This window comes from Pleurodeles waltl, chromosome 2_2 (genome assembly GCF_031143425.1).
Source record: "Pleurodeles waltl isolate 20211129_DDA chromosome 2_2, aPleWal1.hap1.20221129, whole genome shotgun sequence".
Lineage (NCBI taxonomy): Eukaryota > Metazoa > Chordata > Amphibia > Caudata > Salamandridae > Pleurodeles > Pleurodeles waltl.
Window position 1 is genome coordinate 1,023,764,263 of NC_090439.1, and position 22,231 is coordinate 1,023,786,493.

Genomic DNA, 22,231 nt, shown 5'->3' on the forward strand with positions numbered 1-22,231 from the left:
ATCAGTGGCATGCTGCAGGTGTCGTAAAATTGGGGGATTTGTTTGTGGATGGCGAGCTACTAGATTTCCAAACTGATGTAGCAGACTAAAATATTCCCCTGATCAACTCCTTACTTACAAGCACCTTAAACAACCATTAAACGCCCTATTTTATGTCCGCCACCTAGGACTAACCCCACATGAAGTGTGCCAGAAGCTGTACACCATAGAAACTGGTGGCAAACTGATAAGATGGGTGTACAGACCTTTCCTGCATCATGGAGATCAATCAAGGGCTTCTCTATATGCTACCTGGGACACTGATGTGGCCAAATCTCTGCAAGATAAGGACTGGGCTAAAATACTGGGCTATCCCCACAAAGTATCCTGCAGCTGCCACTTTAAGCACATTCAGAGAACTTCCCTAGGAAAGCATTCCACCCGTTGCTTGCCATTGGCATTACGGTTTGTAGCTCACATTTCCTTGCTTTTGATTTGCTGGTTTTATTTGTTTTATGCTGTCCAGCAGGGTTTCGTCCCTACCCTTGCCCAAACCTTATTTACATTTTCTTTCTGGGTGCTCCTTTTCTGCAAACAGGCCTGTAAATCTGTTCTTATCTCATGACATTTGCTATGCATTCAAAGAGCAAGGTCAGATGTCAGATTTTATCTTCAGTGGGAGCTTGGTGTTTACTTTTCTTTCTCTGACTTCAAAGTAAGAGGATTTATGTGACAATCTTGCTGGACACTGGGGGTAGGAATAAGATTTTTTTCTACCACATGACAACATTTAAATGAATTGTTCAATGTTTTTAGAATATATCAGAACTGGCAACACAAATGAAGCACATTTTTGACAATTCTGAACTGTGTTGAAAATAAATACTAGGTGATGCAATTTCCACACATCATCATCTGTGCACTGTATAGTTGTTTCAGTAAAACTGTATGTCTGTGCAAATGTATTGGTCATTTCAATCAAAAACGTATTGTCTGTAATGGCAGCATGCTACCGCACCATGCATACTCCATTGTACGCCAATCCAATCTACTCTGCACCACGCCACACCACTGCACTCTACTCTGCACCACTCCACTTCACATCACTCATTGCCCTTGCACTCTACTCCACTCTGAACCACTCCACTCATCGCCACTGCACACTATGCCACTTCAACTACACTTCTATACCCATTCTTCTCAATGCCAATACATGCTATGCTTCTCTACTTTACATCACTGCACTCTGCACCTCTCCATGCTACACCACTCTAGTCCACACTAACCTACTCTTCACAACTCCACTCTTCACCACTGAACTCTATGCCAATACACTCTATGCCAATGCACATTAGTCTGTAACACTCAACAATGCCCCTGCACTCTATGCAATCCACTATACATCACTGTAGTCTACCCTGCACTCTATTTCACTACACTTTACACCACCAAACTTTGCCACTCTATGCTACTGCACTCTTCCCTGCCCCGCTCCACGACACTTCTCTCTCCTCTCAATCTACTTTGTCACTGCACTTTATGCCACTGCACTCTTCCTCACTCCACCCTGCCCCTCCACTCTATGCCACTGCACTCTACACCAATGCAATCTACACAGCTGCACTGTACACCACTGCACTCTGCAGCACTGTACTCTGCCACTGTTCGCTATGCAACTCTACTCCACACCACTACACACTGACACCCTACTCTGCAAAACTGCACTCTCTGCCACTGAATTGTACACTACTCTACTCTGTACTACTGCATTCTATGCCAATACACTCTATGCCACTGCACTCTGTGCCACTCTACTCTGCATAATTCCACTCTATGCCACAGCAGTCTACAGCACTATACTCTGCACTGTACCAATTTACACTACTCTATGCCACTGCACTTTATGCTACTCAACTCTACTATGCACTCTATGCCACTGCACTCTCCACCACTCTACTGTACTCCATTGCACACTATGCCACTCTACTTTGCACCATTCAACACTGCACTCTACTATGCACCACACTGATCTATGCCTCTGCATTCTATGACCCTGCATTGTGCGCCGTTGAATTCTATGCCTCTGCAGTCAATGCCACTGCACTCTACACCACTATATCCTGCAACACTCTATGCCAATGCACTCTACACCAGTCCACTCTACTCTATGCCACTCAAGTGTGTACCATTCTACACAATTCCACACTATGCCCCTCATAAACATGACCCTCTCTGCCACTCCACAACACTCTATTCCACTCTTCGCCCTTCTACTCTTTGACACTCCGCACCACTCTACTGCATGCCACTAACTTTTAGCCATGCTGTACATCAGCCACTCTGGTGTACATCATGGCTAAAACACACTGGGAAGGCCAGTTGCTCTTGCAAAGACAAGACCTATTGGCTTTGCCAATGCTTGTTAGTACTATGAGGTCCCAAGGACCCTGAAAGCACTGTTAACGTAGAAGCCAATATTTTAAACATGCATTACACACAGCATAAAATAGGCTGCCACCACGTGTGCACGCACATTTAGGTTAAAAATAAAAATAGTTTCTAAAGTATAGATTTCAATAACATACAGATCATCTTAGTGCAAACATTTTTAGAACTGTCCATTAAAAGCACACACTCCATAGCTCAGCTTGGAACACCCTTACAATACCTCTGTAAAAGAAAATGTATTTGCCATCAGAAAGCTTTAAGTGACTCCATCTATTAAGTGAATACAGGTTTCCAAGCCCCCTAACATTTGCAGATTTACCACTTGCGCAAAATATTTCTTTAGTTAACCCAGAAATCACCTTCAATAAAAGTCCTCATTTGTGTTCCCAACTTCTCTCTTATTTCTCTGGAATTCCTGCTTTAAAGCACAAGTTTCCCTCATTAAGCACCACAGTGACACTAACTGGATCACTTTTATGTAGCCAAAATACAACTAAATTACAACACTGCTCTCTACAGACGTAGGTTGAAAAATTGTCTCCTAGCTCCAGAATTGTCAAACTTCCATGCAGCGCAATGCAGCAAGCAACCTTGCTGCAATGCGTGAAAGGGCAGGAATGTGGCGTGCTTAACATTTTACAGCACATTCCTGTCCTTTCCATGAGCTGGTGCAAGGGTGCCTGCGTTGCAGGCAGAATTGTTTTTGTGCAGGAAAGGACACCTCCCTGCGCAAAAACAATCCTCAGAGGCATTTACTTCTATGTGTGCTGCAGAATGCAACACACCTAGAAACAGGAAAAATTAAGGAAAAATATAGATATTTCTCCATGTTATGCCGTCCCTGGGAGGTGTAGTATTTTGACGCATTCCCAGGTCCACCACTCGGGGTAAATCTGGGAAATCACCAAAATCCATGGGTAGATGCATGGGAACACCCATGCTCCATCCATGGGACGCCTTCATGGGGCAGAGTAATGCAAAGCAGTGATTTGCGCTACCTTGCGTTACTCCAGATTTATCATGACACTCAGGGCCATGCAAGGTGACCTTGGATGGATTGATAAATCTGACTTTAGTGTTGAGTCGATCTTGCGCCCCACTGCAAGTGTGATGCAACACTGTGATATTTAGACCCCCTAGAATCAGCCATACACGAATGTTGATACAGTACAACACCTGTGGCTTACTCTTTCCTGGTGAGAAAGGTGAGCATGATTGACGGAGGGTTGTGGCCTTATGTTAGTGCTGCCACAATCTCTCACCCTATTCCTTTAACTGGGCAGGAACAGCTCCAACACAGCCTGGAAACCCTCTACCAGTCTTGGCCATACCTTGCTTACCACTGTCCAAACAGTGGTTGAATAGACAAAGTGGCCTCACACTATTTAAAGATAGGCTCTAGTATCAATCCAGTTATGAATTATATTAATTGTTTGTTACGGATTTTGACACATGCTAAACAATGTAACAATCTATAACAGCGGGCATCACATGTTTAGGGCTTATTCGTCCTTATAACATTATATTTAAGTAAAATCGCGAACGCTTTATTAGTTACAGTTCTTATAGCAATAAGAAGTGAGTAATTAAATTGAATTTTATCACCAAATGTTCTAAACTCCATAGCAGCAGATAGCCCTGTAGCTCAAGGCAATGTAGCTCATTTTATCAACCTCGGAAAGATGGGAAGATTGGCATTGTGTATTTATCTGTTTTTGAAAAATATCATGTTCTACTTTGTTGGCTACATTATAACATTATACTTCGTTCAAGGCCATAGGTTTTATACGAAATATATCATAAAATCATATTTGTAATATTGAGATTTTGGTAGATGGATTACATTCTAGAAGATTATGGGCTCGATTTAGAGGTTTAGAGTTTGGCGAACAGGTACTCCATTTCAAAGGTGACAGAGTGCCCTGTCCTACAAACCCGCTATAGGAGTTTGTTTCTGAAAAAACAAATGTGTAAATATTTGATGGATGCCCATCCATTATTCTTTTTGTACATTAAGAGGAACCACAGAGATGTCTGCTGGATTGGGTATCATCTCTAAATCTGATGGCTGAAGTACCGTCAGGATGGAGAAGATAATGTCCTCCGTCACACTGATGCTACTCTGTCAAACCCAAATTCAGACCCTCTGTATCCTACTAAACTGTAATGTGTACATGATGAGGCTGTAGTTTAAGCAATTATTGGTATCTGTTGGCAAATGTAAGGTTTATGAAATTGTCTTTTGCTTTTCAAACAATCAGACAGCATCCAATATTGTAAAGATAATCCCAATTGTAAGTTAGACATATCTGTACTTTCCACTGCGTTCTTGTTTGATATGAGCAAAATTATATTATGTTGTGTGGCTCAGTGTAGCCCATGCAAAAAACTTAACCCAGGGGTGTTTAACGGAGGTCTGTGAGATTCCAGCTGCATGCTAAATTGTCAGGACATCTACATAACATTAGTCACATGAATGAAAATGTTGGATACCCACCCCTTAATCTATAGGTGTAGCCCAAGTGGATGTACATGTGAGGTACCACAAGACCGAGTCAGTAGTCTAGCCCAACACCCTAATAAAACTTTATTTCTAATGCCGAGTGGTCCCGCTAACACCATTGTTCAGATCTGGCCTTCCAGGCATTTTAAATTGTACGTAAAATGTGATTTCTCCCTCAAAGAGTTGACAAAATATGTCATATTTGATTTGAAAATATTTGTCAATTGGAAGCAAGGCTATTTTTCCTAGAGAATCACTCGCTCATGCCGACGGTCTCTGGTTTTTATATTTAGTCAATCATTTCCCCACAGTAGTCACACATTTTCCTCTGCGTGCCACTCATTTCCCGATGTGACACACCTTTACATCCACATGTCACTTATTTGATCTTGTATTCTCCACTGCTTCTGATGTGTTCACAGGAATTGGTTAGAGCAGTATGGCAAAAAAGATCCACAGGGCACACATTGAGTTGGTTCTGAAGCGAAGGCAAGAAGAACCATGAAGAGGAAGCATGGCATCAGCCGTTCCTGCTCTGTTTTGCTCATCCCATGATGAGATACCAGTAATCTAGCTTTTACGATTTGATGTAGTGAACTGTTTAGTGTCCAACGCTTCTGTAGGGAGCAAAGGCATTTGGTATTTTGGTTATGACATAAGAACATAAGTGACTAATATTGGGCAAATATTGTGATCCACCTATGGTCAATGTGAGGGACAATTCAGCTCTATTAAAGTATTTTTTGGGAAGATAGGAGCCACATAGGAAACATATATGATGGTAATTGTGAATCTTAGTGAATTACATTTCCAATTCAGATAAATTATACATGATCCAACATCACAATGGTATTTAATGACTAGGATGAAGGAGACATTGTAAGAAAATACATGAAAGTAAGTACAGAGCAGGACAGCTCAATGAGGATGGGGATGGGTAGGAGAGGGACCTGTAAGATATAGGTGGGAAAATTGGTGGACGTTGATTTAAAAGAGAGTCAGATATGAAAAGACTACCTAAACATTCCGGGTAATAATTGTAACACATTTACTCCATTATCAAAAAGAAGAATGTGAACACTGTGTCTTAAAATATATTTCTATGTTTAGAATGGTTCCTCTAAGCATAAAGATATTAGCTAATCTTTGTCATTGGAGAACGTGGATACATATAGAATGTTTATAGACGCTAAGTCCTGAGGCATAATTTTTTTCACAAGAAAACGCACAATAATTGAGAACTGATACCACGTCTTTCTAGCTGCCTGCTTACTAATGTAAATGTTATGGGGTTTGAATTATGGCCCATATTTATACTTTTTTTGATGCCACATTTTGTAAGTTTGCGCCACTTTTGCGTAAAAAAATGACGCCAATGCGACGCTAAAAAAGTATCAATATGGGCCTATGTGTCATTTCCACTACATACTGTACTAGGCACAAGAACCCAGACATGTTTGTGTTTTCTTTTATTAACAAATTCTTATTTTATTGACTCCGCAGCTTGCTTTCAGTGATCTTAATATTGACTACTAAAGCGTACCAGTTACTTTCACTCTGTCCATTCTGACCAGCATTTCATTACTTCTAGATTAAATTCCAGTTGCCATACTTGGAGGTCTGAATCTGGGCAGACTTCAGCAGTGCTTAATTTGTAAATAACAACACGCCGGTGCCCAAAGACCTCCTCTGAAGCACGGGGCTGCTGTATTTAAATGTGAGAGCACAGAATACTGAGGCAACGTAGTCCTGAAGCCATCTTGGGCCTCTTCAATCCATTTAAAGCCACTCCCTGCCCCTTAAACTCACCCATGCAGCTTTCTGCTTCCTCCCATTGTGGCGCCTTTTCGTTTTTGTCTTCCTCCGTCTTTCCCATATGTGTCTTTTGCTCGCAGCAAATGCTTGAGGCAGAAGACTAAGCGCCGGTCCTCAAAAACAAGTGCCGGTGCTCAGCACCGGAATCAACAAGCACAAATTAAGCACTATACTTCAGAGACCGCCATATCCCTGTCACTGCGCTGCTTTTCCTGCATTCGTTCATCATGCTTTCAGGTCTATCCCATGACAGAAGGACACACACTGTGACGCTGTCTATGAATGCGTGTTAGTTTACAAAATTCTTTAATACTCTACTTGTACATAAAGCAGTTGGTTTTAGTATTTTTAACAGAACAATGCTGGACAATGAAAGTAACTGGATTTCTAGGAATCCACATAAAACTTTGTATAATGTCAAATAAACCACAACATTTTTCAGATAGATTTTTTGAATATAAATGATTAAGGCATTTATAGAATAAATGAACTATGAAGGCATTTAAAATGTATTTCCAGTCACTGCTAATTACACTTGTCTCAAAGCACTGCGTGTTTACTTTCCGCGCGCGCGCAGCTGTGGTTGCCGCGCACGCAGGGGTGCCTCGCCCGGCCGCCTGACGTCCCTCACGGGGCTCGGCTCCTCGCTGCTCTCTTCAGAGCTCGAGCTCATGGTATCTGCACCGACGTCGCCCGAGGGCCGCTCCTGCACCACTCCGTGCCTGCATATCACCCGCCCCTCTCGGCAATGGCGCCTGTTTAACGACCTCAGTGTCTCATTGATGGGCGCTTCGGCCATACATTCGGCAGCTGCTTTGTTACAGGAACACATTAGCCTGTCGCAAATACTTGTGGCCATACCTATGAAAAGTACGTATGAGAAGTGGTTACAGCAGTGCAATAATTTTTCAATTTAAACTGGAAATAAGCTACTTCATCAGTGCATTTTAAATGGTTACTCGTGGTGAAAAAATGGCTGCATTTACAGTGTATTTCTGGGCTCGAGATCCATTCGGAATTGTGTCGCATCTATCAACCTTGCCATAGCCAGGGTGTTATCAAAATGAAGGAATATGGTTCTCCACCCTCGTGTTCACAAATGGTGATGACAACAGGTCAGGTGTTGGCCCAACCCTGCAGGAGCATCATAATTCAATAAAAAGGAACAGTGCTCCACAATGTATATCTTTAGACCTAATTCCAATAGGGCTGGCGATCCCAGTTTGGGTGCAATGCATTTTTGCTCTGCATCATATGTGGCGGAATGTGTACTTGGGTGAAAAGAGAATTTTCAAAGATTTGCGCCACAGTTCAAGTTCACATTCAACAACAGTTCAAGCCCTAGTCATCTTCTGCTTAGATGGCGACAGCACCCTGATTGTCAGCATCCCAGAGGCCATCCGCACTCCCCTGAAAGGCATCCTTCAGAGAGGAAGGCTCATATGGGGTCTCTTAAATCCAACCACATCGCCCGTGCGCTACGCAGTCTACACGGCTCGCCTCTTCATCATCAGCTGCATCACTTACAAAGCACTATCCACCAAGATCCTTGTCTACCTAGCTAAATAAGTTATAATTTCTCAAAGTCAAAGACAGATAAAGGGCTCCAACATCGACAGATGAGACAATAGAAACTGCAGGAAGAAGGAACAAGCCTTTTTGGCCTAAGTCCCCTGGATCTGTAACAACATTCCCTCCAATATCAGAACAGCAGCAACCCCCCTACAATTCAGGAAGAAGCTGAAAACTCTCCTTGTCAAGGAACACTATCTCAGCTAGGCAGAGTTCTCATCCTTTCCACAATGTATACCTCCTCCCTCTGACCCCTCCCCCATCTAGGCCAATTTGGATTGCCCCCTAAACAGTTCATTGTTGTTAGCCAGCTAAGTTTGTGCTTTGCAAGTACCAAAACCTACATGGGTACATTAAAATAAAAGTGGTATTACCACATTATCCCGCATTCTGAAGTCCAGCATTTGAAATGGAGAAGTAATGCCTCACCAAGGAAATGCTGAATACTTTAAAATCCATATTTACCTGAAGCTTTATAAAGTAACCAAATACTGGGGTCCTTATGATGACGCCTTTAGTATACTCCAAAACTGAAGTCATAAGATTTCATTAATTTGCATCTACTCACTTTCATAAACCTCTCTGGATAGCCCAAAATGTGTGTGAAGAATCCTTCTAGTGTATCAATGATACTGTACTAGTTAAAAAACATCTGGTTTTGTTCAGCATAATGTAATTGACTATGTTTTATTTCCCCTTGTTTTTCACTGTTATAAAACATGTTCTTCAGCAGTTAATTTGGTCCCACTAAGCCATTGGTCGTTGCTCGTATTTTCCAGTACAGATGGTGAACCTTCCCAGAATGTCTGACTCGTAAAGTTCCACTTGGAATGAGGGGCTTTGTTGAGCTACCTGCTGCTGTTGAACCTGGCCCTTTCTGCAGGGTTACTGTCAACTTCTTGCTTTCCTCCTCCTCTTTTTCTGGCCTTTTTTACCTTTAGGACTCTAGCACTTTACCACTGCTAATCAGTGCTAAAGTGCATGTGCCTCTCCCCTAAACATGGTAACATTGGTGTATTCACTATTGGGATATTTAATTTACTTCTAAGTCCCTTGTAAAGTAGTATCCTCTATACCCAGGGTCTGTAAATTAAATGCTACTACCGGGCCTGCAGCACTGATTGTGCCACCCTCTTAAGTAGCCCTGAAACCATGTCTCAGGCCTGCCACTGCAGAGCCTGTGCGTGCAATCTCCCTGCCACTTTGGCCTGGCATTTAAAACCTATTTCCAAGGGTTAAACTTCCCTTTTCTTACATATAAGTCACCCATAAGGTAGGCCCTATGTAGTCCATAGGGCAGAGTACCATGAAAGTAAAAGGCAGGACATGTACTTTTAGGTTTAACATCTTCTGGTGGTGAAAAACTCACAAAGTCTTTTTAGGTTCGAGCCTGCGTCGCATGCGCTCGCGCATGCGTATCGCAGCGAGACGCTTTAGGTATTAGAGAAGGGCTCGGAGCCCTGTTGACGTCACGTCAGTGTTTTTCATTGGTTCGTGGGCTTGCCTATTAAAATCTGCTTGCTTTCATTAGTCGAAGGCATGCATACGTCATGCCTTTTCCGGTGGCTAGCCCTCCTCGAACGCATCGACCAAGTACAGAAAACATGCGAGGCTCGCTGTTTTCTGTCCGGCTCGTGGAATACTTTTTCTCTATTTTCCTAGCGCAATTTCGCTTGGCAGAAGTCGAGCGCTTTACACAGTTAATTGCACTTTTTCGGGTTAGGTACATAAATGCACTTTTGCCGATAGGTGAAAAGTCGGGTTAGGAGTTTACAACGCTATCAGCTCTAACATGAGCAAACGCGAGACCCGTTGCATTGCAAATGCTTGTTTCATTACTGTGAGGCCTGCTCCTCTCATTGGCCAGCATTGTAAATTCCTTAATAAAGTTTTAAGCTGTAATGCCATATTCAGAAAGCAGTATCTGCATCATGTTTCATATGATTGGAATGGTAATAAATTCTCTTTACCAGTAAAGTCAGATTTATTATTACTAATTTAGAAATGCAACTTTTGAAAATGGGCATTTCTCTGCTCTTACTGCTCTTTGTGCCTGAGAGCCTGTCCCCAATACATGTCTGGTCAGGGCTGGGTGACAGCTACATTTGTAAATTCCCTCCAGATACTCAACTGCATCTACATGCATCTGCATACTGATGGGTCTTTCTAGTCAGGGAGGATGGGAAAGGCTCACACTTACAATTCAAAGGACTGTGGCTGGGCCCCACACAAAGGGCTGATTACTCCCTTCTGATAGTCTGGAGCCAGGGCTGGGCTGAAAGTGGGACCTGTGCACTTCAGAGAGATCCTTTGAAGTTGTCCCCCACGTCATAGGCACCTTTGGACACAAGTACTGACCCCCTGAAATCATATCACTACTAGACTTGGGAAGAACTCTACTAGATTAACCGGTTGTGTGCCCTGGACGAGGTGATCTCGTCCAAGGCACTGGTTCCCTTGGATGAGATCACCTCATCCTGCACCCGGCTCACGGGGGGAGCGCTAGCTCCCCACCCACACCCCCGGTCGTGGATGGAAGGGGAATCCCTTCCACCCTGACCCCCCCCTCGGCCGATCTGCTCCCAGGGGGGCCGAATCCCCACTAGACACCAGGGATTCTTTGGCTGATAATTTTTGGGAGCGACCCCTTGGGCAAGGCTCGCTCCCATGGGGGGCTATTTTTTTTCATATTTCGGCCCCTCCCGGGAGCAGATCGGCCATTTTCTCGCCCGCTCTGCCCCCGGGGGGGGGAGGGGTTCAAATCCCCACTAGACACCAGGGATTTAGTTTGCACTAGGATTTTTTGGGGAGCGACCCCTTGAGCAAGGGTCGCTCCCCTTGGGGGCATAAGTAATCCTTTTTCAGCCCCCCGGGGGCAGATCGGCCGTTTTTCCAGCCTATCTGTCCCCAAGGGGGGTCAAAAACCACTAGACCACCAGGGATTATGTTTACCTAATGTTTTTGGGCAGCCGCCCCTCAGGCAAGGGTCGCTGCCCCTGGGGGGGTCGAAAGCCACTTGGCACCAGGGATTGTGTGTGTGTTTTGTATGTTTGGGGGCACCCCTTGGGCAAGGGTTGCCCCCCCAAAGGGGGGAAAATTTGTATTGGCTATTTCTGCCCCCCATTGGGGGCAGGTGGACCTATTTTTTTTTAGGCCCATCTGCCCCCAAGGAGGGCAGAAACCACCAATATGCCAGGGATTTTTTTTTCCCCTTTATTTTGTTTTGTGCTGGGGTGCCCCCTTTGCCAAGGGTACAGAGCTGTTGGCCATTTCTGCCCCCCTTGGGGGCAGATCAGCCTATTTTCTTTAGGCCCATCTGCCCCAAGGGGGGCAGAAGCCACTTAGGCACCAGGGACAGTTTCTAAGTGCTTGGTGGCGGGTATTTGTCAACTGGTGAAGTATTTGTATTTGTGATTATAACAGTTTATTTCTTCTTTTTGTACTAGTTCAAAGCTTTTGCTTCCTTTGCTGTAGATCCTTGCAGTTTTGGCAATAGTTGTCCTGCAGTTTGCACAGTTGCATGTTTTAGGTAAGTGAAAGCAATGTACTCCAAAAGAGTATTGTTGACATGCATGAATGACATGTTTGTAGGTGGTGTACTAAATGTAGTATTGTATGTGAAATTGTCCTTAGATTTGGGCACAATGATATTTGTATTGTCATATGACTAATTTGCTTTTTTCTTTTTAGTGGGATATCATTGGTGATTGCTATGTCTGTGCAGAGTAGTTGCTGGTGAGTAGCTTTTTCAGGCAAGTGAGTGGTATAGTTTTTTAGTACATAACTCTTTGTGATAAAGCTACACTTTGTTTATTACTTATTTTAGTGCTGGTGGTTGTTGGCAATCCATTTGTTAGTGAGGATCATGGCTAGCCGCAGAGTGACCGCTCAGCAGGTTGTTGGCATGCTTTTTGAGTCGTCTTCAGATCATGATTACGAGACTGACTCTGCCTATGAGGCAGAGGAGGAAGTGAGAGATTCCAGCAGTGAGTTTTCTATCCGAGAGGATTCTTCTGATGAGGAAGCCACTCTTAGTGCAGATGAAGGGCCTGTTTTAGAGGAGGACATTGATGTGCCAAGAGTGCAGCAGCCTGGGGCTGAAGGGTTTCCCATTAGAAGACCTGACACCTGGATTACCCCAAACATGGAGCAGCCACAGTTACCTGCATTTACTGGTCTCCCAGGGTGTAGAGTCAATACGGAAAACTTTTTGCCTGTCAATTTCTTTCACTTGTTTATGGACAATGTATTTTTGGAAGAGATTGTGGAGCAGACTAATGTGTACGCAGAGCAATATTTGAGGGACAACGCTGCCCGATTTAGGCATCAGTCTAGAGCTACTCAGTGGGTTCCCACATATCTTGAAGAGATGAAAAAGTTTTTAGGTTTGACTTTTTTGATGGCGTTGATAAGGAAGCCGTCATTGGCTTCTTATTGGTCTACTAGTCCCTTGATGGCAATGGCTAGATTTCCTGCAACTATGACTCATAATCGCTATTTGTTTCTTCTTCGTATGCTGCATTTTATAGACAATGCTTTAGCCTTGCCACAAGATCACCCTGATTCTGACCGTCTTTTTAAGATTAGGCCTGTCCTTGATCATTTTGTAGATCGGTTTTCAGAGGTCTATGTTCCAGGCAAAGAGATAAGTGTGGACGAGTCTTTGGTCCTTTTCAAGGGGCGTTTAGTTTTTAAGCAGTACATTCCTAATAAGAGGGCACGGTATGGGATTAAATTGTATATGCTGTCAGAAAGCAGTACAGGATACGTGTATAATTTCCGGGTCTACACTGGTAGGGATTCCAGTATTGACCCTCCTGGTTGTTCGGCCTCTTTTGGAGTTATCGAAAAAATTGTGTGGGAACTTGGTAGATGACTGTTTAACAAAGGTCACCATTTGTAAGTAGATAATTTCTACACTGGAGTCCAGTTGTTCAAGGAGTTGTTAAGAGTGGACACTGTTGCTTGTGGCACAATCCGTTCTAACCGGAAAGGCTATCCAAGGGAGCTTGTCTGTAAAAAACTTGAGAGGGGACAGTGCAGTGCCTTGCGGAATAATGAGCTGCTAGCTCTGAAATTTTCAGACAGGAGGGATGTGTACATGCTATCTACCATCCATGATGAGAGTACTTCCCCTGTGACTGTTTGGGGCCAGGTTGCGGAAGCGTGCAAACCTGCATGCATTTTGGACTACAATAGGCACATGGGGGTGTTGATAGAGTAGATTAGAGGTTGGAACCTTCCACTGCTCTGCATAAGTCTTACGTGTGGTATAAAAAGTTGGCCCTACATTTATTTCATCTGGCAACTTTTAATGCCTTTATTGTGTTCAAGGATTATTCACCTGAATCAAGGATGACATTTGTTAAATTTCAGGAGTCGGTGATAGAGAGCCTTATTGTGGTGGAACAGGCAAGAGTTCCTAGAGTAGCAGTGGTGGAGGATGTGGCTAGATTGAAAGATCGCCACTTTCCAGATCACATTGCTCCCAATTCCAAGAAAGACTTACCCACTAAGAAATGTAGAGTATGTGCCCGAAGAGGTATCTGGAGGGAGAGCCGGATGTACTGCCCTGATTGCCCTTCAAAGCCTGGGCTATGTGTGCCCGCCTGTTTCAGAAATTACCACACCAAGAAAACTTTTGAGGAAATACTGTGAGTATAAACTGCCTATTTTATATTTTCGTATGTTCAGTTTCGCGGTTGGCATTACTGTCATGTATTTAGTTAGAGCTGTTGTGTTTGTAGTTTTGTACTTGTTTTATAATTAGTTAGTGGTTTCTTTGATGTTTATAAACGGGAAAAAAAGTGATGGCGGTGTGTGTGGGGTGGCGCTTGGCCGGCAGTGTGCGTGGGGTGGCGCTTGGCTGGCGGTGTGCTTGGGGTGGCGCTTGGCTGGCGGTGTGCTTGGGGTGGCGCTTGGCTGGCGGTGTGCTTGGGGTGGTGCTTGGCTGGTGGTGTGCTTGGGGTGGGGCTTCGCTGGCAGTGTGCGTGGGGTGGTGCTTGGCTGGCGGTGTGTGTGGGGTGGTGCTTGGCTGGCGGTGTGCTTGGGGTGGTGCTTGGCTGGCAGTGTGCGTGGGGTGGTGCTTGGCTGGCGGTGTGCGTGGGCTGGCGCTTCGCTGGCAGAGCCAGCCAAACGTAAGTCCACACACTCCCATCAGCTAGTGTGACTGCTGTATCAGGTATGTGGGCGTATGTAAGTGATGTCCCCTTGAGTGGCTCTGTCTGTCGATGCGAGTGTTGTAATGTGCTGGGCCCGTGGCTGGCGGTGTGAATGGTCTTGTGCATGTCATGTATGAAAGGTGTGTGAATGGACTGTAAAACTGTTGGTGCCTTGACGCGGCTTTACAGCTCACGAGCTGTGAGTCATTGGTTCCGTTTTTTGGCCTTTCAGTTATTAACATTGCATTTAACTTTTGTGAAATCTCTTGTTAATAAAATTTTATCTACTGAACCATCACTCACCCTCGTGACAAATCCAATCAGTATGTGTGGTACAAATGACAAAACCTGCTCTGCTGTAATCAGGCGTCGCAGCACACTTGTTACACACTAGGTGTCTCAGATGGGACCCTGATGATGAAGCATGCCACCAACTTGATTGGTGGGTGAGGGGTCTTTTTCACATAACCTAAGTGCGTTTCTTTTCACAGTTTTAGTGTTTGGCACATCACGGATGTACGTGGACACATCAAAATGATATATTGCAAAACTACCTGTGTTTGGGGGGGAGGGGGCACCTATGTTTTTGGTCGTGGGTGCAGCCTTCATCTAGGGAAACCTACCAAACCCTGACATTTGTTAAAACTAGACACCCCAAGGAGTCCAGGGAGGTGTGGCTTGCATGGATCCCCCAACATTTTCTTACCCAGACTCCTCTGCAAACCTCAACATTTGCTAAAAAAATCATATTTTCCTGCCTTTTCTTAGTAGGTTCCCCGCTTCAGCACAAAATTCCTACTCCCCAGCGTTCCCCTCAGTCTCCCAAGTAAAATGACACCTCACTTGTGTGGGTCCCCAAAGCAGAGTCAGCCCAAGAATGTATAAAAGAAGAATATGTCCTTATCAACTCGCTGTGCTATCCCCTCTATCTCTACACGTTTTTGGCCTTAATCTGTTGCAGGCACCTGGGCCACCCACACAAGTGAGGTATCATTTTTATTGGGAGACTTGGGGGAGCGATGTGTGGAAGGAAATTTGTGGCTCCTCTCAGATTCCAGAACTCTGTCACCGAAATGTGAGGAAAAAGTGTTTTTTTTAGCCACATTTTGAGGTTTGCAAAAGATTCTGGGTAACAGAACCTGGTGAGAGCCCCTCAAGTTACCCCCTCCTGGATTCCCCTAGGTCTTTAGTTTTAAAAAATGCACAGGTTTGGTAGGTTTCCCTAGGTGCCGGCTGAGCTAGAGGCCAAAATCCACAGGTAGGCACTTTGCAAAACACACCTCTGTTTTCTGTGGAAAAATGTGATGTGTCCACATTGTGTTTTGGAGCATTTCCTGTCGCGGGCACTATGCCTACCCACACAAGTGAGGTACCATTTTTATCTGGAGACTTGGGGGAACATAGAATAGCAAAACAAGTGTTATTGCCCCTTGTCTTTCTCTACATTTTTTCCTTCCAAATATAAGACAGTGTGTAAAAAAGACGTCTATTTGAGAAATGCCCTGTAATTCACATGCTAGTATGGGCACCCCAGAATTCAGAGAAGTGCAAATAACCACTGCTTCTTAACACCTTATCTTGTGGCCATTTTGGAAATACAAAGGTTTTCTTGATACCTATTTTTGACTCTTTATATTTCAGCAAGTGAATTGCTGTGTACCCGGTATAGAATGAAAACCCACTGCAAGGTGCAGCTCATTTATTGGCTCTGGGTGCTTAGGGTTCTTGATGAACCTACAAGCCCTATATATCCCGCAACCAGAAAAGTCCAGCGGATGTAACAGTATATTGCTTTCAAAAATCTGACATTGCAGGAAAAAGTTACAGAGTAAAATGTAGAGAAAATGGCTGTTTTTTTCACCTCAATTTCAATATTTCTTTATTTCAGTTGTTATTTTCTGCAGGAAACCCTTGTAGGATCTACACAAATTACCCATTGCTGAATTCAGAATTTTGTCTTTCAGAAATGTTTAAGTTTCTGGGATCCAGCATTGGTTTCACACCCATTTCTGTCACTGACTGGAAGGAGGCTGAAAGCACAATTTTTTTTTTAAATGTGGTATGTCCCAGTAAAATACCCAAATTGTGTTGAAAAATTGGGTTTTCTGATTCAAGCCTGCCTGTTCCTGAAAGCTGGGAAGCTGGTGATTTTATCACCGCAAACCCTTTGTTGATGCCATTTTCAGGGAAAAAAACACAAGCCTTCTTCTGCAGCCCTTTTTTCCCATATTTTCTTTAGAAAAACAAAATTTTCACTGTATTTTGGCTAATTTCTTGGCCTCCTGCAGGGGAACCCACAAAGTCTGGGTACCTCTAGAATCCCTAGGATGTTGGTAAAAAAAGGACGCAAATTTGGCGTGGGTAGCTTATGTGGACAAAAAGTTATGAGGGCCTAAGCGAGAACTATTCCATATAGGCAAAAAAAGGCCTGGCACAGGAGGGGGAAAAGGCCTGACAGCGAAGGGGTTAAAGACTGCTGTGCTGTAAGGATTGCCACTCTGCCTGGAATGACTGTCCCAAGGAACTTCTTCTCTGCATTGCTGAACTTGCCTGCTGAAATCTGCCCTGCTTAGGACAAAGACTGGACCTATCCTGCTGAACCAGAGTATCCCCACGGGCTTGCTGGCTCACCCCCTGTTCTTCTAGAGTCTCAGGGACATCAAAGACTGCCTGCAATCTACCTGCCACAGCACCTGTACACTGCTATTGGTGAGTCTACCCTGCCAAGTGGTGCTACCCCAGTCCTAGACCCTTGGAAGTGGGCCTAAGGCATTCTGCCTTATGGGGTTTTTCATTGGAACTGCCACAAAGCAACGCAAAGCCCTGCAAAGCTGCGCTGTACAGCTGCCTGCTTCACTGGAATTGACGCCGGGTGACACAATGCCCCACAAAGCCTCACTGTGGAACTGCTAGCCCATTAAAACCAACACACAGTGGTGCAAAACTCTGCAAAGCCTTGCAGCACAGCTCCCTGGGATCGACACGAAGTGACGCCAAGCTCGGCAAAGCCTTGCTGCACAGCTCCCCTGATCAACACTATGTGACGCCAAGACTGACAAAGCCTTACCACACAGCTTCTCGGAACCGACACCAGATGACGAGAAGTCTTACAAAGCAACGGTGTGCAGACCGCGCACTAGGATTAAGGTTCAGAGGACCCAAGTGGGTCCCTGTATCCAGCCTGTGCTCCATCATGGGCAGCCTGAACTTGTACCTTTGTCCTGGCCCAGCCAACCAGATAACCACAGTGGGTACATTTCGCTTCTATGCACTATTTTCACCTAATCTTTAAAATTGCATATCTCAGGATCTACTTTTTGAGTTTTTGTCATTTTGATCTTGTTTTATTCATAAAATCATAAACTACTTTTTGTACACCTGTATTGAGTCTTTTGTGGTGTTTTCATTGAGTTACTGTACTTTAAGTACGTTGCACAAATACTTTACACATTTCCTCGTAGGTTAAGCCTGACTGCTCTGTGCAAAGCTACCAGAGGCTGAACACAGGTTAATTTAGGATGTGTAGCTGACTTACCCTGACTAGGATTGTGGTCCCTACTTGGACAAGATGGAAACTGCTGCCATTTAAAGAACCAATTTCTAACAGCTGCCCACTCATGGATTATTATTACAGATATATATGTAGTTTGCAAGTTGATTCCTACATTGCTCAGGTACTCCTATTGGTGGCACAGTTAATTTGTTTTTAGTCATCATTGGTGTGTAATTATCTGCATTATTGTGCTGTAGAGTGAACTCTCTTAAGGATCTGGGTTCCACTACCCACAAGTATCACATAATGTGGGCAAGGCGTGTGTTCAGTTAGTGTTCCATCATCTTGTATGTTCCAGATCTGAGTTGTCAGTATTCTCATTATGGTCTTTTGCCATAATTGTACGTTTGTTTTTTTGTACATCACAAGACTAAATGCTACACCTCAAAGTATATACAATAGATACAGTTTGGTTGAGATCATCTGGTTTCAGATAAGCACAAGTAAATCATAGAATTCCTGTACTAAGGTATACGTAAGTTCTAAATCATGTGGTGCACAACAGAGATAACACTACCTCTTGCAGGGGGTGCACATCCGACCTCCTATTTTAGAAAGGCTGTACATCATCAAAAAGACGTATTGTCCTGAGGTCTGGACTTTCCTTAGATGAAACCAAGCTGTAGACACCAGTAGGGTCTTCTTGAGGCATCAACACTAACAGTCAAAGTGTTTGAGGCGCCTCGTCTGTAATCAGCCTGTGAATAGCATTTGTGTGCCTGCACCAATTAGGTGGATAACATATTTTGTTTTGTACCCACTAGATCAATGATTTTTGAAGAATGGTGTAGGGCGGCGTGCGGTATCCTTTGAGTTAACCTATTAGCTTTCTGTGTATGATAAACCGAACACGATTTAAATGAGTATTAGTAACACTGTTGTTTAACAACACTTCTAACACTCAAAAACTGTAGTTGTATTTGTTATTTAAAACCTATTATTATTATTGTTACGATCAAAGCATCAACAACATTAATAATAATAATAATTATTGTTGTTGTTATTATTGTTCCATTAAAACAAACATTGAATTCAGTGAGGGGAGAGTAATTGAAGGCATCACCTAAAATATGGCAGTGCTTATAATTAACCAACTGTGAGGCCTTCAACAAATTAAGTCCACTGAACTCTTCACAGCTCAGTCTGGCTATAGTTAGTTTGATCAATTTTTCCATCAATTTAGAGCACTTACTGATGGGTAACTTTTATGGATAAGCAGTGTCACAAATCCTTGCATGGCAATGGGTGCTGTATCATGCTGCCCCTGTTGATTTGTTCTGGTCTGCCTTGTGTTTTTTCCATCAGTAAACTTGGCAATCTGTGAATACATTGAGTCTGCTATTCGGATGGTGCACACAAAGTGTAGTGAAGCCCATAATAGAGGGAAACCACTGCACCCTTGAAGCAGGCAGCAGTGAGACTTACGGTTGTTGGAATTTTGATGCACATACATAATTACCTGTACCTCTGGTAGACAGAAGATCTATATACCCCTAAAAAACACATGCCCAGTACCACATAACCGCAGTCCTTCACTTCCTGCGCATGCTGCATGCCTGAGTGGCATGTCACATATTTGTGCATTGTGTGATTGTGCCTTCTGGGAGGGTATATTTCTTGTAATGCACAGTGGTGATGGTTTCACTTATGGAAAGGGTATATTGGTGTCTGTCCCTCGAGCTTAGTTCTGTGTTGGGCCTCAGAGACACCATAGCATTTTCATTCATGTCTACTTTCTGGCTGCAGTAGAGGTTCAGCCCAGAGTCCTGTCCGAATACAAAGGAAGAAGCAACACTGGTCCTGCTGTCCGGATCAGTCTTCTTAGTTTGTGTGAACTTGAATGCACATCCAGTGCCCCTCTATGTCCTTGTATTGTACTCGACTGGGAGTCCAGGTTTTCGTAATCAGTTGGTGTATACTCCTTCCCTCAAGTGGAATAGCAAAGGCACCACAGACCCTTATACAGGCAGGGACAATGGGCCACTGGCTGCTTGGTAAAAGACAGCCACAGCTGGGGTACTGCGTGCCTCACTGTCACTGCAGGTGCTGCACTTATAATAGCTACTCGTGTTTCCTCCTTTCTGAAAGCCAAAGAAGAAATTCTGTAAAGATCTACTATAGTTAGTACCCAATAGAAATTATGATTCATGAATCTGGAAGATACCACGGTTTTAATTATTATCTGACTCCACTGAGAAAGCAGGTTGTGTTATTTGGTGCCTTTTGTCTTCAAACTTTCCATACCTCCAATTATTGATTTTAATTAATTTTGTGTCTTTCATGCTCATTCAATTTTGATCCATTTTTCTAAGGTGGCTTGAAATTGCGTTGTTATTGTGGCTAGTGCTTGAATTTAACATACATTTATCTGAGGAACTGCCTGCTGCTTGTGCCACAGGGACTGAACAGAGTTACCCTGAGGCTTGGTTTGAGATTTAACCAGATGGGTTTATTGAGTTGGTAAAGGTTTTACCCTTACCAAATTAATAACCTAACTTCTGACACTGAGTAATCCAGGAGTGCTACAAGAGTAAGTCACAGCAAAGCTTTTGTAAACGGGACTGCAGGATCCTTTCCTGACTTCAAAACACACAACTGAAAGTCCCAAAACTTCATGGCTGAGATAAAAAACACACCCACAAAAAAGCGAAACAATAGAACTAGGTAATAAAAGACACAATGAAGGGACACAGCTTCTAAATTTTGCATACAGGAACATTATACTTCTTTGCCCCAGGCAAGTAAAGCATGCAGAAATGAAAAGGAACATTTTATTTTGCATTGGTGCCTTGTCACAGGGAAAAAGAAAATGTGCCTCCAAAGAAGTTCAACTCTCTGGAAGTTATTGTGCATATAATTAATGACATCCAGAAGTATATACTAGATGAGACCGAAGCTTATTCCCGCTAAAGCTTGTCAAATATATCCTTATCGAGGTACAGATAATTCAATCCTCTTCATGTTAAGTCATTGTAGAAAATCCTTTGCCCACTATTTTTCAGTTTTCCCTGATTTCCTGGGGAGCTATGAATATTTCCAATTTCTCAGGGCAAAGCGTGTATCTTTTCTATGCATAACCCATAGTATTCTTGGAATGTTAGGTATATGGAGACAGACATAGGGGGTCATTCTGACCCTGGCGGTCATCGACCGCCAGGGTCGACGACCACGGAAGCACCACCAACAGGCTGGCGGTGCTTCCTTTAGTATTGCCGCGGTCACCCAGCCGGGTCCGGCGGTTTTCCGCCGGATTTCCCCTGGCTGGGAGAATCCTGCAGCGCCGCCATGGGGATTCCGACCCCCTTCCCGCCAGCCTGTTTCTGGGGGTTTTCACCGCCAGAAACAGGATGGCGGGAACGAGTGTCGTGGGGCCCCTGCACTGCCCATGCCACTGGTATGGGCAGTGCAGGGGCCCCCCAGCAGGATTTTCACTGTCTGGTTTGCAAACAGTGAAAATCGCGACGGGTGCAACTGCACCCGTCGCACCCCTGCAACACCGCCGGCTCCATTCGGAGCCGGCTTCAATGTTGCAGGGCCTTTCCCGCTGGGCCGGCGGGCGCTCTTTTGGCGGTCGCCCGCCGGCCCAGCGGGAAAGTCGAAATGGCCCCCCATAGTTTCTAGATTTAGGGGGTCATTCTGAGTTTGGCGGGCGGCAGTTGGTGCCTGCCAAACTTCCCCCGTCGAAAGACCGCGGGGCCATTTCGACTTTCCCGCTGGGCCGGCGGGCGACCGCCAAAAGAGCACCCGCCGGCCCAGCGGGAAAGGCCCTGCAACAGGGGTGCGACGGGTGCAGTTGCACCCGTCGCGATTTTCACTGTCTGCAAAGCAGACAGTGAAAATCCTGCTGGGGCCCCCAGGGACCCCATGAAACCCGTTCCCGCCATCCTGTTTCTGGCGGTGAATACCGCCAGAAACAGGCTGGCGGGAAGGGGGTCAGAATCCCCATAGCGGCGCTGCAAGCAGCGCCACCATGGAGGATTCTCCCAGCCGGGGGAAATCCGGTGGGAAACCGCCGGACCCGGCTGGGCGACCGCAGCTTTACAGCCGCAGTCGGAATACTAAAGGAAGCACCGCCAGCCTGTTGGCGGTGCTTCCGTGGTCGTCGACTCTGGCGGTCGATGACCGCCAGGGTCAGAATGACCCCCTTAATGTTGTTGTTGGATTGTAACACCAGATATCCATAACAGCACCTGTGCAACT

At 44.6% G+C, this 22,231-nt stretch overlaps 1 protein-coding gene across 2 annotated transcripts in view; it reads right to left on the bottom strand.

Annotated features, from left to right (window-relative positions):
- Positions 1-7,038: 7,038 nt before the first annotated feature.
- OC90 (otoconin 90) overlaps positions 7,039-22,231 on the bottom strand; it is a 443,355-nt gene continuing 428,162 nt past the window's right edge. For both annotated transcript variants that reach the window (XM_069220767.1, XM_069220766.1), the window contains one exon: positions 7,039-7,606. In XM_069220767.1, the coding sequence (XP_069076868.1) occupies positions 7,302-7,606 (305 nt within the window). In that variant the 3' untranslated portion in view covers positions 7,039-7,301. The remainder of the gene's footprint in view (positions 7,607-22,231) is intronic.